Source organism: Sinocyclocheilus anshuiensis, unplaced genomic scaffold (genome assembly GCF_001515605.1).
Source record: "Sinocyclocheilus anshuiensis isolate Anshui unplaced genomic scaffold, SAMN03320099.WGS_v1.1 scaffold728, whole genome shotgun sequence".
NCBI lineage: Eukaryota > Metazoa > Chordata > Actinopteri > Cypriniformes > Cyprinidae > Sinocyclocheilus > Sinocyclocheilus anshuiensis.
This window is the reverse complement of record NW_015555767.1, coordinates 906,318-921,552: the sequence shown is the minus strand read 5'-3', so window position 1 is coordinate 921,552 and position 15,235 is coordinate 906,318. Positions and strand designations below refer to the sequence as shown.

The 15,235-nt window shown below is 39.4% G+C and overlaps 2 protein-coding genes across 2 annotated transcripts in view; one reads left to right on the top strand and one right to left on the bottom strand.

Annotated features, from left to right (window-relative positions):
- The first annotated feature begins 165 nt into the window (after window positions 1–165).
- Window positions 166–11,319, top strand: LOC107674186 (galactose-specific lectin nattectin-like). The gene is made up of 6 exons (XM_016468087.1): window positions 166–235; window positions 567–709; window positions 832–972; window positions 1,051–1,069; window positions 10,940–11,035; window positions 11,222–11,319. The coding sequence occupies exons 1-6, from the start codon at window positions 166–168 to the stop codon at window positions 11,317–11,319; spliced, it is 567 nt and encodes a 188-aa protein (XP_016323573.1).
- Window positions 11,320–12,751: 1,432 nt separating this feature from the next.
- Window positions 12,752–15,235, bottom strand: part of LOC107674185 (uncharacterized) — a 5,086-nt gene continuing 2,602 nt past the window's right edge. The window contains exons 4-6 of the mRNA XM_016468086.1: window positions 13,286–13,790; window positions 13,038–13,128; window positions 12,752–12,939 (exon numbers count right to left, since the gene is read on the bottom strand). Coding sequence (XP_016323572.1) covers window positions 12,791–12,939; window positions 13,038–13,128; window positions 13,286–13,790 — 745 coding nt within the window. The 3' untranslated portion in view covers window positions 12,752–12,790. The remainder of the gene's footprint in view (window positions 12,940–13,037; window positions 13,129–13,285; window positions 13,791–15,235) is intronic.

The following is a 15,235-nucleotide window of genomic DNA, read 5'->3' as shown; positions in this document are numbered from 1 at the left end:
GGTAACCTTGTATTATTTTAACATTATTCAAAATAAATAAATAATAATAATAAAAATTAAAAATTCTATTTATTCTATCTAGTATTCTATTCTTTAAAATTCTATTTAAAAAAAATACATGTAACCTTCCACTGATAATGTTTTCTTCTTCACAGTGTAGCAGGAATGGAGTCTTTTAGCTTTTTATTGATAACTCTCCTGTTTGGAAGTGGTAGCTTCTTAACAATGGAGAGAGGTGATGTTGAACTTTTATTTCATTTACTAAAATATGTTATGTCATGCAATAAACACAAACAGACTCTTTTAAACGCACCACTCTTTAAAAAGTCTTTATTGGAATTAATGAAGAGCTTTTAACATCCATAGTTAGACCTTTCCATTGCACAAAGTGTTCTTCAAATTATTAAGTTTTTCATACAAAAATGTGTTATTTTCAGAACTGTTCACTGAAAGGTTCTTTGGGGAACCCAAACATCTTCTTCTGTAGCACCACTGTGAAAACACCCTTTTGGAACCTTTATTTTTAAGAGTGCAGGATAAATTTGGGGTATAATGTTGTCATTTAGATGAAGCTGCTGGACATAATAGTCCATCATCGGGCTGTATTCTGCCTAAAGCATGTCCAATGACTGGCTATGAGGACTGGTACAGAGTGGGGTCAAGGTGTGTCAAATATTTCAGCAACCCTCTCAACTTCACTGCAGCTGAGGTAGGTAGTGTCAGTGTGAGAAAACAGGCATCACAGATAAACAAAAGAACATATGCTCACATTCTCCAATTTATTCTTTCCACATTTTCTTTAGTATTGATATTATTGCTCTTCCTGCACAGTTTAGCTGCAGAAGCAAAGCCCCTGGTGGACACCTGGTGTCAGTGCATAACTCAAAGGCTATTGGTGATGTGCTCTGCATTGTGATCAAGTTAAACCCAGGCAACCTGCGCATCTGGATCGGAGGCTTTGAGCTTTTTCAGGTAAATGAGACATTTCCATTTTTTATTTGTCAATAGCCTTTCCCTTAAAATGTTTTTATCTCTGTCTTACTCTCTCAGTCTGGTCAATTTATCTGGACTGATGGTTCCTCCTGGAACTATCAAATTTGGACACCTGGTGAGCCCAACCACATCTTCAGCTACAGAGAGGACTGTGTGGAAATGAACTGGAATCGTAAGCGTTTCGTTTGACCATTTTACCAATAATTCTATTTACAGACCAAATAAAGTTGCATGATTAGTAGAAAATATAATGTTGAATCTATAATGATTATTCATTCTCTGTTGGTTTGACCTTTTTCTGCTTTTTTAGATGTTGGCAAGTGGAATGACGATGCATGTTATGTGAAAAAAAACTACATGTGTGCCTTCAAAGTGATGACAGCTTTGATTCAGACTTAAAGTAGGCCTAGACTGAACTTTTATTATCAGGTTATCATTACATGAAACCTTCAACTTAAAACTTTGTTTAAAATTCTGAAAATATAATGTTTTCAAATGAATTAAAACTGCATTATAATAAAAATAATAAGTTGTTTTTGTATTGCACTGACTGTACTGCCCTTACCAAAAAGTAGTATACTTCAAGTTTATTTTATTAAATTAGACTGAAAGTATACTTTCCTATTTTTTAGTTTAAAAGAAGTATACTAATAGTACACTTGAATAAACTTCTTTTTCGTAAGGGTGGTAGAGATTGCCTTCAAATACTGCATGAATACATATTTGGGGCAAATATGCTTTTATCTATGTTTGTCACAGTACTTTTACATTATTACACCTCTTACATCAGCCACTAGAAGGGGCTGTAGAAACCCATTGTGTTTCCCACGGTCATGTATTCTAGTCCCTGTTCAAATTCAAAGTTGCATTGGGGCCTGCTGGCATGGTATTTGTGGCCCTTAGCAATCACAAATTAAAATTTAGTTTTAGAATAACTTTTCTGGATCTAAAGGAAATTGACTAAACTTAAAATTTCAGGGCAGCATGAACATTTTACTTTTTTTTTTTTACAGTGATGATTAACATGCATAAAAGTGGAGACACCACAGTAGGTATGTTTACATGCACTAATTTCCGTTAATCAGAATGAATTCGATCTAATTTCAGATTCTGAAAGTTCTGTTTGAACCCTAAACTTTACAGTACGATTCACATATTGTTACATAACATGTATTCCGAACAAAACTTCAGAGCATATGGAGTGACCAATCGCTGCATTCAGAACTTTTTTTCCTGTCGATTATTTCTGGTCTTCTCCACCCATTTTAAATGAAATTTAATTCAGATCGACCTCAGTTGGATCAGCTGAGGTGTTGACATGAAAGCTTTTCTGTCAGATTGAGCCATCAGTCCGATTAAATTGATTATTTGGGTGCATGTAGCTAGAGTACCTAATTTCTCTATATATCAGACTAGAGTGTGTTGTAATGTCTGTAGTGTGCTGTAATAATCTTTGAGGCAATGTCCTTTGTCTCAGATCTAGCAGGGGTTTATAATCTGTATCTCTTTATAATACCAGTGGGAAAAAACTATGACCTGTTCCTATTTCTGTCAGGACCACTATCGTCAAGATGATTGACAATTAGCATACAGTTTGGATTGGCGGTATGGTTCTGTTCTGGGCAAGAACTCCCTGCGCCTCCATGCAGCCTAGCATGGATGAGAGCAGGGAGAGCAGCAATAACCCCCAGGGTAAACAGAACAGAACTACATAAATGTATTGCAGATATTGTTAAAGTTCAATCATTTTATGTACACATTTTAGAATTAGTCTGATTCAAGGAGAATCAGAAGGCTGAATCCCGACTGACAGAGGAGGAGTTGGGGATTGAGGAGGGTAATTAGCTATTGAGCAATGCGAAAAACTGCTGATAATACTGAGGGACCTATATATGAATGCTTAGATAGGTGTCGTATTCCCATAGGTAGATGGGGATCAGCTGAAGGTCAGCTGATGAGAGCTTGACTAACGTGACCTGCCAGAACTAACGCTACGCTTGATAAATGTATAATAAATGCAGCTTTTGTGAGGCTGCATTTTTTAAAGGCGCTTCATGTGTTAGAAATAACTCTGAAAGTAAGATGTGATAGTAAAACGTGTGGAAAAAATGTGAGAGAAATAGGAGGGGTTGTGAAAATGAAAGAGATATAGTATCAGTCTAGACTAGATATCTGTAAAAATGTGTACAGTAACCAAGTCAATGAAGCACTCAGATTGTGAGCTCCAGCAACTTTGGCTGTCAGGTTTGATACCGAGAAGTCACAATATTTGTAACCACAAGATCTAGTGGTTTCGTTGTCTGGTGTGGTAAAGTAGTAACTTTTCAGATGCTTGTCATTTATCAGATGCCTCTTTCTGAGCAATTTACAACTTCAAAAATAGTCCTCAGAGTGACACTTAAATACCCTCCTCCCGTCTGAAATGGAAACTCCTACTAATGCAACAAGGTCAACTGCAAAAATAATGTCTTTAGTAAATCCTGACAGTCATTTTTCAATGCCAGAAGAGGGTTTGCTCTGGTGCAGGCTATTAGTAAATCTCACCCTTAATGATAGACAGCACACCTAAATATTAGTCCCATTTAGATCACATTTTCACAATTAGAAAAATATGGAAGTAAATTAATGACTAATGACTAATAAATTAATGTGTTTGAAAAAGAAAAGTATGTTGAATTGCAGTCATTGAAGAAAAATGCATTGTAAAGTTGAAAATTCTGCCAAATTTGAACCAGTTATTTTGTACAAGCGAATTTGTTTTGAAATAAAGTGAATATAATAGGTGGGCTTTTTAAACAGAAATATTTTGGAAATTAAGTCTGGAAGGTGAATATTGATTAATGATTTTTTAATGGGTGTGTGTGAAAATGTGTTTTTAAAATGTGTGCTTTTTTTTAAATTTAATTATTTACAGCTTAGCCCTGAAAATACAATGCATTAAAATGCAAGCACTGTTAATGCAATGCATTTTTTTTTTCAGTTATTGCAATTCAACACACTTTTTTGTTACAGAAACCTTTAGTCATTAATTTACTTCCATATAATACATTTCATATATATAACAGTTGCAAAATTTGACACATGTCTATGTGTTAGGAAACTATTAAACCAAAAGGAAATTACCCATCTTTTCACAAAAGTATGTGCTAAAAAAAACTGATAAATAATAATTTGCCCACTGGCGTTTCATATGTTAGAAATAACTCTGAAAGTAAGATATGACTTTTCAAGATATGAAAATGAAAGAGATATAGTATGGCTGGCATAAAAAGTATCAAGTGAAATTTGCAATAAAAGCTTTTACACTCATTGTGTGTCACATTGTGTGTTCACATTTTATGTTGTCGCCCTGTGCTAAAATGTACACATCAGTCTAGACTAGATATCTGATTAACAAAAATGTGTACAGTAACCAAGTCTATGAAGCATTCAGATTGTGAGCTGCAGCAACTTTGGCTGTCAGGTTTGATACTGAGTGGTCACAACTGTATTTGTAACCACAAGATCTAGTGGTTTCGTTGTCTGGTGTGGTAAAGTACTAACTTTTGTAGCAAATTAGCTCAAAAGGGAAATATATAAATAATATATATAAATATATAATTGTATATAAATAATTACAATTAATTATAATTAATTATAATTATTTTAATTAGCTGCCAGTAGTAACTGTAGCAGAATTAATACCATCAACTAATCTGTTCGTCCAGCGAACATTCAGTGTAATTTCATATCAGCTATAAGAAATTATATTTTCGTGACCATAGAAAATAACTTTCTTACAGTACTAGGGCATTAGAGCATGTAACAAGATCAGAAATTGTTAAAGGGACACTATTCACAAGCGGTGACAGAACCAGAAAGTCATGTAATTTGTGCGCAAAAATTAACTAGTCTAACAACCATACACACACACACACTCATGCATACTGTAACGGGGTGAAGAATCACACGACAAGTAATCTCAATCAATACCCCGGAGGGTGGATTTATTGGGGTGATGGGTGATAGGGAGAAAGGTCCAGGTAGGTGCTCCAGTGCCGTGAGTACTCTCTTCCGTCTTCCCAGTGCAGAGGGTCCTTGCAGTGCTCTTGTGGGGCTGGTCGGTCACACGCTGCTTTCTGTGGGAAAAATGAGAGGGCGAGTTAGTGCTCAGTCTCATGGAGAAATCTCCTAGATGACAGGGCTTGCGTGGCTTATGTAGCCGCCGCCTGATGAGGTGCAGCTGTGACCGATCAGCCTGTGATGATGATGGCCAGGTGCTCCTCGCTTGTTTCCAGGGCGACGCTGATGAAGCTTCGGGACGCTCGTCACAATACATACACAGGGGAGTTAAAGTGGATGAATGAAACCGTTAGAGAAACCAGAGACTGCAGCTATGGAAAATGAGTGACCACCTCAGGGATCAATGCTAAGGATTTTTTCTACTGGCCTGGTGGGGCCAGTGGTTCAAATTTTTGTGGCCCTGCCACAAAAAATAAAATAGTTGCTGTTATCATTGCTTTTGATCTGTTATCTTGTATTCTAATAAATAAGCTTATATGACACTAATATTTTAGATACCAATTACATTTTACAATTCTCTATTTCAATTTCGATACCACAGCAAAAATCACTAGCCAAAAATAAACATAAACATCAAGTTTAAACATTATTAAAGACAAGTGACAGCCAGTAAATAAGAACAATTTAACAAATTACAAGTAATAGCACAATTAAAAATAGGCCTATAGCACAAACATAGGAATTAAATGATGCTTTAGGTTTTTATGTTTGTAGATGTTTAGGTACAGAAATTGAAAAATCACATATAAAATAATATTAGCATATTCTTCACTCTGTGTTGCACCTTGATTTTTCATAGCCATTTGAAATTAGAGGCAACCACTGCATTTTAATCATGAATTGAAAAAAAAAGCAATGTTTGATTTATATGAGACTGTATAATTTCAAAATCTGAAGCAAAAACAGAATAACCTGACTTTAGCTTTGTGAAATTATGCTACATAAGCTACATCGGGGAAGTCGTGGCCTAATGGTTAGAGAGTCGGACTCGTAACCCAAAGGTTGCGGGTTCGAGTCTTGTACCGGCAGGGATTATCGGTGGGGGGAGTGAATGTACAGTGCTCTCTCCCACCTTCAATACCACGACTGAGGGGCCCTTGAGCAAGGCCAAACCCCCAACTGCTCCCCGGGCGCCGCAGCAAAAAATGGCTGCCCACTGCTCTGGGTGTGTGTTCACAGTGTGTGTGTTCACTGCTGTGTGTGTGCACTTTGGATGGGATAAATGCAGAGCACTAATTCCGAGCATGGGTCACGATACTTGGCCACATGTCACGTCACTTCACTTCACTTCATAAAACATCTGTATGAAACAGAAACGGCAGGGGGGCTGAATGAGACGCAGATTCACTCTCTGACAGCAGGTGGCGCTCATGGAACAGTGATACAGCGTTTCCTTGGTTACCGTTGTAAACACAGCAGCGCTGCGCATATTAACACTAATTTAAATGCATCATACGGAGACAAAATGAAAAGAAAACGCCATTTCTGAAAACAGTCAGTTCCGTTCCCCTCAGAAACACATTCATATGAAATTCAATGTTTGGATTTTCTTCCTATATTTCGCGCATCCTGAACAGTGATCTTGTTCTGTCTGCTACACAGTATTTTCTCCTCTTCAGCATCTCTGGCCTCTGTTAACGGCCGTTTACAGACTAAGTATAATAATAACGTAATATTTCCACACTAATGGCCATTGGGAAAATGATTGCAGTGCAGTTTGTGTACAAGCACCGAACAGAAGATAGTCTGAAATAAAACAAAAAATGTCTATTAGAGATCGGTGCATCTGTACTCCAGTATATAAATTCAATATAGATTAATCATTGTTAAAGCTGCAAAGTTACTTGCCAGGACGGGTATTTTGGCATACTTTTGTATGTATTTGCCCGTTCAAGGGGCTCGCGCGTGTCAGGGACGCGGCTGTCGGCGCACGCTGTTCACACAGAACACAGCGCACGAGTACTGAAAGGAGTTGTCTTTCGCGCCCAAATACTTTTTAATTGCTTGAATTTTTAAATTAACAAGTCTTAAAAACACATGCAAATGATAAAATGTCGTGATGACGCTGCAGTGGCCCGATCGGGCAAGTGACAAATCCGTCTACTGTCCCGAGCGTCTTTCACGCTGGCCCCGGGCCATCGGGCAGTCCTTATTGTCGAGCCCTGCCCTGAATCCATCAGCACTGTATACTAAACCTCTGTTTCATTTAGTTAAATGTACGAAACTTGCCATTGAACGAGTGTCCAGATGCAGTCTCAGATGAAAGTCTTGATGGTTTGAAGGTTTGGTGGTGTTGGAATTGTGATCATGTTCTTCCGGGTTTGAAGAGTAATGAACTACAAAGATGTTACTCTGACTCGTGGTGATTGGGAGAGTTATCTTCCAGGTGAAAAGTTGCAACATGGCTTGCTGCAACTTTGACGTCCTACCGGCAATGGGGAGGTCCCGCAGGTCACGGTCGGACTGGATGTCCAAGAGGCAAGGAGGTAAGCGCTCAGAAGAAGAGAGAGGCGGGTCACTGATGTGAGGCCTTTTAACTTCTATGGAGGCCGCACCTCCAGGGGGTCAGTGAGCCAATGGTGACTTAAACTTTTGGAGGGAAAGGTTACGACTCTTTGTCTTTGAACATGGTATTTTGCATAGGTAACTAGATGAAAAAAAAAACTGATAAGTAATAATTTGCCCACTAGAGCCGCGTTTCCACCGAAATTACCCGGAACAATTGTACCAGGAACTTTTTTCCCCAGGAACTTCAAGACCGAGACAGTGATCGAGCTGAAGCAGATGTTGCGGTGGGTGGCGGCAGAGGATGGGCACGACTGGGACCTCATGCTTCCGTACGTGCTCTTCGGCATCCAGGAAGTTCCCCAGGCATCCACGGGGTTTGCGCCTTTCGAATTGCTGTTTGGCCGACAGCCCTGCGGACTATTGGATGTGGCTAGATGACAGCCCCCCATCGAACCGTTATGGAATACGTACGGTAGATGCCCGAGAGGATTGAGCGAGTGATGCCATTTGCCAGGTGGGACATCGGAGGGAGGAGCAGATCTACCACATTAACTTACTCAAGAAGTGGACAGCTCCCCGAGAACAACTGGTAGCCTTCGCCCAGGATGAGTTCCCAGTGGTAGTGGTAGGGGAACAGCTCTCTCCGGTGCAGAAGGTTAACCACCCTGGTCAGACAGTTCAAGGATGTGTTCAACGAGCTCCCCAGGCAGACCCGAATCATCCACCATGAGATTCGCACTCCCCCTGGTGACATCATTTGGCAGTGGCCCTATCGGAAACCAGAGGCTCTCCGGCAGGCTATTGAGGAGGAAGTCGCCCAGATGCGCCAGCTGGGGGTCACCGAGCCATCCCGCAGCCCCTGGTCCAGTCCCGTTGTGATGGTCCCAAAAAAAGACGGCACTCTCCGGTTCTGCAACGACTTCTTGCAGCTGAACGAGATCTCGAGCTTCGATGGGTACCCCATGCCCCGAGTGGATGAGCTTCTGGAACAGCTAGACGGGGCCCGTTACATCTCCACGCTCGATCTGACCAAAGGTTATTGGCAAGTTCCTCTCACCCCCGACTCGAAAGAAAAGACGCCTGGAGGTCACTGGCAGTACCAGGTTCTTTCCTTCGGCTTTCACGGTGCCCCAGCCACGTTCCAGAGAATGATAGATATCCTACTGTGTCCGCACCAGAACTACGCTGCCATGTACCTGGACGACATGGTCATCCACTCAGAGAGCTGGAATAGACACCTTGATCAGTTACGTTATTCCACGGAGAGTGCTCGTGGAATAACGGTGGGCTGAACCCCACGAAATGCCACCTGGGACTCGCAGAGGAAAAGTACCTGGGTTACCAGGTCGGCTGGGGATTAATCCGGCCCCAGATCAAGAAGGTGGAAGCTGTTTGGCAAGCAGCTCGGCCCGCCAACAAAACCCAGGTGCGTGCCAGGGTTAGTGGGCTACTATCCCTGCTTTATACCTAACTTCTCCTCAATAGCCAGCCCATTGACAGATCTGACCAAGAAGGGGCAGCCCGAGAAGCTGAAATGGACTGTGGAGGCTGAAACAGCTTTCCAGACCCTCAAGGAGGTACTCTCGTCCTCGCCCGTCCTCCATGCCCCGGACTTAAGCTGCCCCTTCATCATTCAAACGGATGCTTCCGACACCGGCCTGGGTGCAGTTCTCTCGCAGGAGAAAGGAGGAGAAGAGCACCAGGTGAAGCTCACCTCTGCAGAAACCCGGTATGCAGCCGTGGAAAAGGAAGCCCTCGCCATGAAGTGGGCCGTCCTGGAGCTAAAATATTACCTGCTGGGCCGGACCTTCACTCTCATCACAGACTACTCACTCTCGTCACAGACTACGCTCCGCTTCAGTGGATGGCGCGGGTCAAAGATACCAACGCCCGCGTCACCAGATGGTTCCTCGCGCTCCAAGACTTCCACTTCAAGCTTCAACATTGAGCTGGAACTGCCCACAGCAATGCCGACGGGCTCTCCAGGATGTGGTCAGGATGGTCAGGTCTGTCAAATAACATTCCCCCCACCGGTGTACTAGTTCTAATGCCATGGCGAAAGTTTGAGCAAAACATGCTAACTGTTCTGTCTTTGGCTGCACAGACGAGCACAGAACACTATTTACAGTCCCAGCCTCAGAGGAGACAAGAGAGCAGTGGATTTATTGATTTATTTACTGTATATTGCTGCTGCCACACAGATCTAAAATAAACATGCAATTTATTTCCCAGCAGTTTACCTTCACAGACATAACCGACTGTTTTTGTAACTCGTGTGTGTTTTTAACATAAACTTGTGTGTGAATGAGAACTTAGATTAGTACTCACATGCTGTGTGGTGGCCGCTTTCTGTTCATGTGCTTCGGATGTGTGCGCTCAGAAAAACGTATATCAGAAGTTTAAACTCATATGGTTTAAAACTCTAATGGTGAGCTCTATTCTGGAAAAGGGGGCGGGGAGCTATATTTGGTTCCATATATTATAATATTGTAATACAAAAATGATATAATGAATAATTAGAATGAATGATGAGTGTCATTAATTATTGATGATAGCCAGAGATTGTCTTATTATTGGGAGATGCGACGGTCTGTATACTTACCATTGGAAAAAGTGTAACGGCTAACTTGGATCACGTGAGGCACCTCAGCCAATCTTACAATGATCTCTGGTCTCCTTCCCTGCGTACCACCAAAGCCGCGGCGTTAGCATAGCCCAGCCCAGGGGTCACCAAACCCGGTCCTGGAGGGCCGGATACCTTCACAGACATAACCGACTGTTTTTGTAACTCGTGTGTGTTTTTAACATAAACTTGTGAGTGAATGAGAACTTAGATTAGTACTCACATGCTGTGTGGTGGCCGCTTTCTGTTCATGTGCTTCGGATGTGTGCGCTCAGAAAAACGTATATCAGAAGTTTAAACTCATATGGTTTAAAACTCTAATGGTGAGCTCTATTCTGGAAAAGGGGGCGGGGAGCAGCAGCTCATTTGCATTGAAAGAAACAGGCCCGAAAAACAGCGTGTTTCTGCTTCCACTTAAAATAGGCATTTTCAAAATGTTATAATAAATGATCTGTGGAGTATTTTGAACTGAAACTTCACAGACACATTCTGGGGACACCAGAGACTTATATTACATATTGTAAAAAGGGGCATAATATGTCTCCTTTAAGGTAAAAAAGGCGGAATTGTGAAGGCGTTTACAAATAGGGAGAGCAAAGAGAAATTATTGAGTTGTTGTTATTTCCTGTTTTTCAATTAAATGCACACACTATAGTTTCTCACTAACCAAACACCTTTTCTGTCCTTCTTTCGTAATTTTCGCTTCTTTAAAATATCTTTGTCTTTCTCTCAGTCTGGTAATTTTTTTTTGCCTTGATGGATCCTTCTGGGATTTTCAAATTTGGACACGTGGTGAGCCCAACCACATGTACACTAGCTCGGAGGAATGCGTTGAGATGAACTGGAAAGGTAAGAACAGAGAGACACTAATGGGCTATAGGATAATCACATTCAATTTTCACATTCAAAAACTACATGTTTTGCTAAATGATTTATTACAGTGATATTGATGCTGTGAGGACTTTTAAATATTTGGTAAGACACACTGCAGAAGGTAGAATAATCTCTTCATTTCACTGTCACTCACATTTTCAGAGATTGGAAGATGGAATGACGATTCTTGTTTTGCCAAGAAAAACTACATATGTGCCTTCAAACAAAATGCCATCTTAAAACCAGGCTCTGTGAAGTAGTTTTATCTGTGTATCATCCCATAAAACTTTCTGAATACAATTATTTACTCTGCATCAACAACAAAAAAACTTACAATAAAAATAAATAAAATAAAAATAAAAACAATTCTTCAAATTGCTTTAAAATGATAATAAAGAATGTTTGCAATCAAAATTATCAGGTGATTTTATTCTTTTATTGTTTGACTGATTGTGACTGGCTGTAATGACTATAAACATTGAGACCAGATTTCTGTTCCCCCGGTCCTGGAGGGCCGGAGTCCTGCAGAGTTTAGCTCCAATCCCAATTAAACACACCTGAACCAGCTAATCAAGGTCTTAGGTATATATGTTGAAACAAGTTGGAGCTAAGCTCTGCAGGACACCGGACCAACCAGGACAGAGTTTGGTGACCCCTGGCATAGACATTGCGATTTTTGGCTAAAGGTTGTAGGCTCTCTGTTCTCGTCCAGGTAAAGTTCTTCATGGATAAAGTAGCAGCGCACTAAGTAATCAGTGTAGCTTTCAGCGCCCTCTTTTGGTGAAAATAATAACGACACGATTGCTCTGATAACCAACTGGTTATGTTGGCACATTGTACATTTTAATTTACATTGTAATTGCGGGTTGGGGGATGTCTGGTCACCATAAAAAATATATAATTATAGGGGAAAGATGGCTTTAACTCACTATCCTTAATCTAGCTAGTGCTTGTGTCGGCTATGACAAAAAAAGGTTTTTATATAAAAATGGTTTTATATAATATTTCTTTGCCATAATCTATTAAACCAAATATATTTAGGCTACAAAAAGACCCAGAATAAATAGATAAGGATATTCATCCAGGAATACTTGAATACAATATTTCATTAGATTAGATAGTTTAGAATTCTCATGAGCACGTTAAGCACAAAACTGAGTTCAGGGAGTGTGATGAACTCAATAGAAGGAAAACACATTTTAATACATGTTGGTGATTTACAATTCATTACAATTCATTAGTGGAATCTAAAGACAGCAAAGGACACACACAATGTAATATTACATGATATTTAGCATAATAATAAGGATTGTGGGGAAAATAACTGTGCTTTACAGGTAATCAACAGCTATGAATGAACAGGTGTATTATTAACTTAAAATAATAAAAACAAATGTGTATATTGACAGAGCATCATATTTATGACTTTCTGAGAATTGAGATTTGTTAGGAAAATAATTGTTAGGTGAAAAAGGTTAATTCTTTCTAGCAAATGTGAATGTTATCCATTGTAACATCCCCCATCTTTTGAACACCGGTAAATTTCCTTTAACTTCTCTTTTGAATTTTCCAGCCTTTAGAGTCGAGGTGTGTTTTAATCTGCCAAGGAAGTATGAAAAAGGCACACCATTCTGATTGAACAATGGAATAGATTTTATGCAATATGGTCTTTCTCTGTTTCTGCTTTGGGTTTCATAGATTAATGACCATGATCATGATGTCAGTAACTGGTCAGGAGTGATATGGATGTGATGGCAAATGCAGAGGAGGAGATGTGGAAAAGGGGATGCTATGACGTGGTTGAGATGCGCTGACAGGGGATTCATTCAGGATTACAGGGGGAATCTTGTAGAATATGGCACTCGATGTTTCTGTTTTTACTGGAAGAGAAAAAGAGTGAAATAAATGTAAGAGTTTTGCATATGTTCATTGCTCTCATTCAGTAAATTCACTCCAACCCTCCTCAGCTTTTGCTCACCTTTTTTGTGCTTTTTGGGTGGTCGGTGGTGTCTCTTTTTGCTAAGACGAATTCGACTCTTGAGGGCAGAGTTGTCTAGCAATTCAAATGACTGAGAGAGAGAGTATTTTTATCATTTATTCCACTTTTATTCAATTTACTCAACGAGTTATAGTTAAAATAAAGGTAAAATAAATAACATTCTCTCACATATTAACATAATCTAGTTACTTTCACAACAGAAAGCAATGTACATAAATGTTCCCCACCTTGACTGCTGAAAAGTCCAGTGGAGCATCTGATGTCTTTCTTTGCATTAATGGAAAGTCATTTCTGGGAATAATATACATGTCCACACGGTCATAGATGTCTTCTGATTTTTTTGTCTCACAGTCTATCCCAGCCCTTTGTTTTATTGCATTACTTGTTAGCAGTGCCTTAGGTATAGCAAATATGTTTGCATCCTGTTCCACTTGTTTTACATTCAAGTCACTGTTCGCTTTTGCTACATTGTCCTCTTGAGGATCACTAACAATGTCTTGATTATCCTTTATGTCCTCTGACTGGTCCTGCTCTGGTGTCGGAAGAGGAACGTTCAGCTGAATATCCTTTTCTGGTTGGAGAACATAATTTGTCATTGACTGATCACTAGTGTCTTTCTCAGTTGGACTTTCTTTGCTGGGCAGGTAACTGAGCCATTCGCTCCCGGTGAATATTTCCTCCATTAAGTTGATCGGTTCAAGATTGAGTTTGAAGTCTTTTAAGGTAAATCTTCTGCTCAGAAAGACAAGAAATATTAGATTAATTTCAATAAATTTAACTCGAAACACACAGGAATTGGATGTTTTGTTTTTTAATGGTTTTAACCAGTGCAAACTGTAGTTATTTTCATCCCTAAATGTAGCCTTTGTAAATTCAAAACCTTTGTTGTTCCCTCAATGTATGACACAGTGATTTTAATTAACAATGGATTAACAGTGTGCAACCCAAGATATCACCAGAGGCTAAATATTTCCCCCGTTAATCTTTTGACAGATCATTGCCATACACTTTAACAGGTTTTCCGTGTTTAGGAGTCTTGTTTTATGTGGACTAACAGTCATGCAGCATTAAAGGGCAGGACTAACAGACCTCTGTTACAACATACATGTTTGTGTTTGATTTATTCCATCACTTCACATAAAAGGAATGTCACAGGACTAGAAATATGAGCTCTGAGTTATAAATAGGTTGACTGGGTAATGCTACAATCAAGGAAATGTTGTAGATTTTGTAAAACAAAGTTTCAAATGGAAAAAGGTCAAAAGATTATGTGCATATGGCATAAATAAAATGATAATTGTCCTATTAAAAGTAACTCTCTCCATAAAAAAATGTTCTGAAAATGCCTGTGGTTTGCAGAGTTGTTATCATTAACTAAACCTAAAACTATTCAAAATCATTTTAGTTCATTGAAATGAATATGAAAATAAAACAAATATAACTTGGCAAAATGAGTTTAAGTAATACAATTACTAAAACTAAAACTGAAATAATTTAAAGCTAATTACAGTGCCTTGCGAAAGTATTTCACGTTTTGTTATGATGCTGCCTTATGTTAAACTGCTTTAAATTACTTTTTTTCCACATCAATCTACACTCCATACACCATACTGACAAAGCAAAACCAGAATTGTCACAACTTCGTAAATGTATTAAAAATAAAAAAAACTGAAATAAGTATATTGCATAAGTATTCATAACTAAATATTTAGCTGAAGCACCTTTACAGCCTTTTTTTTTGTCAAAAAAAAAGTCTTTTTTGTTTGATGCGACAAGCTTTTCTCATCATCATTTGGCAATTATCTGCCATTCTTCACCTGGCCTCTCCACCTCTCAAGCTCTGTCAGGTTGGATGGGGGCAGATGCACATTTTCAGGTTTCTCCAGAAATATTTGATTGGGTTCAAGCCCAGGCTCTGGCTTCTGAGCTCTACAGGCAGTTCTTTTGACCTCATGGCTTGGTTTTTGCTCTGATATGCATTATCAGCTGTTAGACCTTTAAGACGTGTGTGCCTTTCCAAATCATACCCATTCGATTGAATTTGCCACAGGTTAACTTCACTCAAAGTGTAGTAACATCTACAAGTAATATGAATGCTCCTGAGCTAAATTTCAACTGTCTCATATAAGGGTATGAGTATGCAATGGAATCATTCATGTTTTTTATTTTTAATAAAT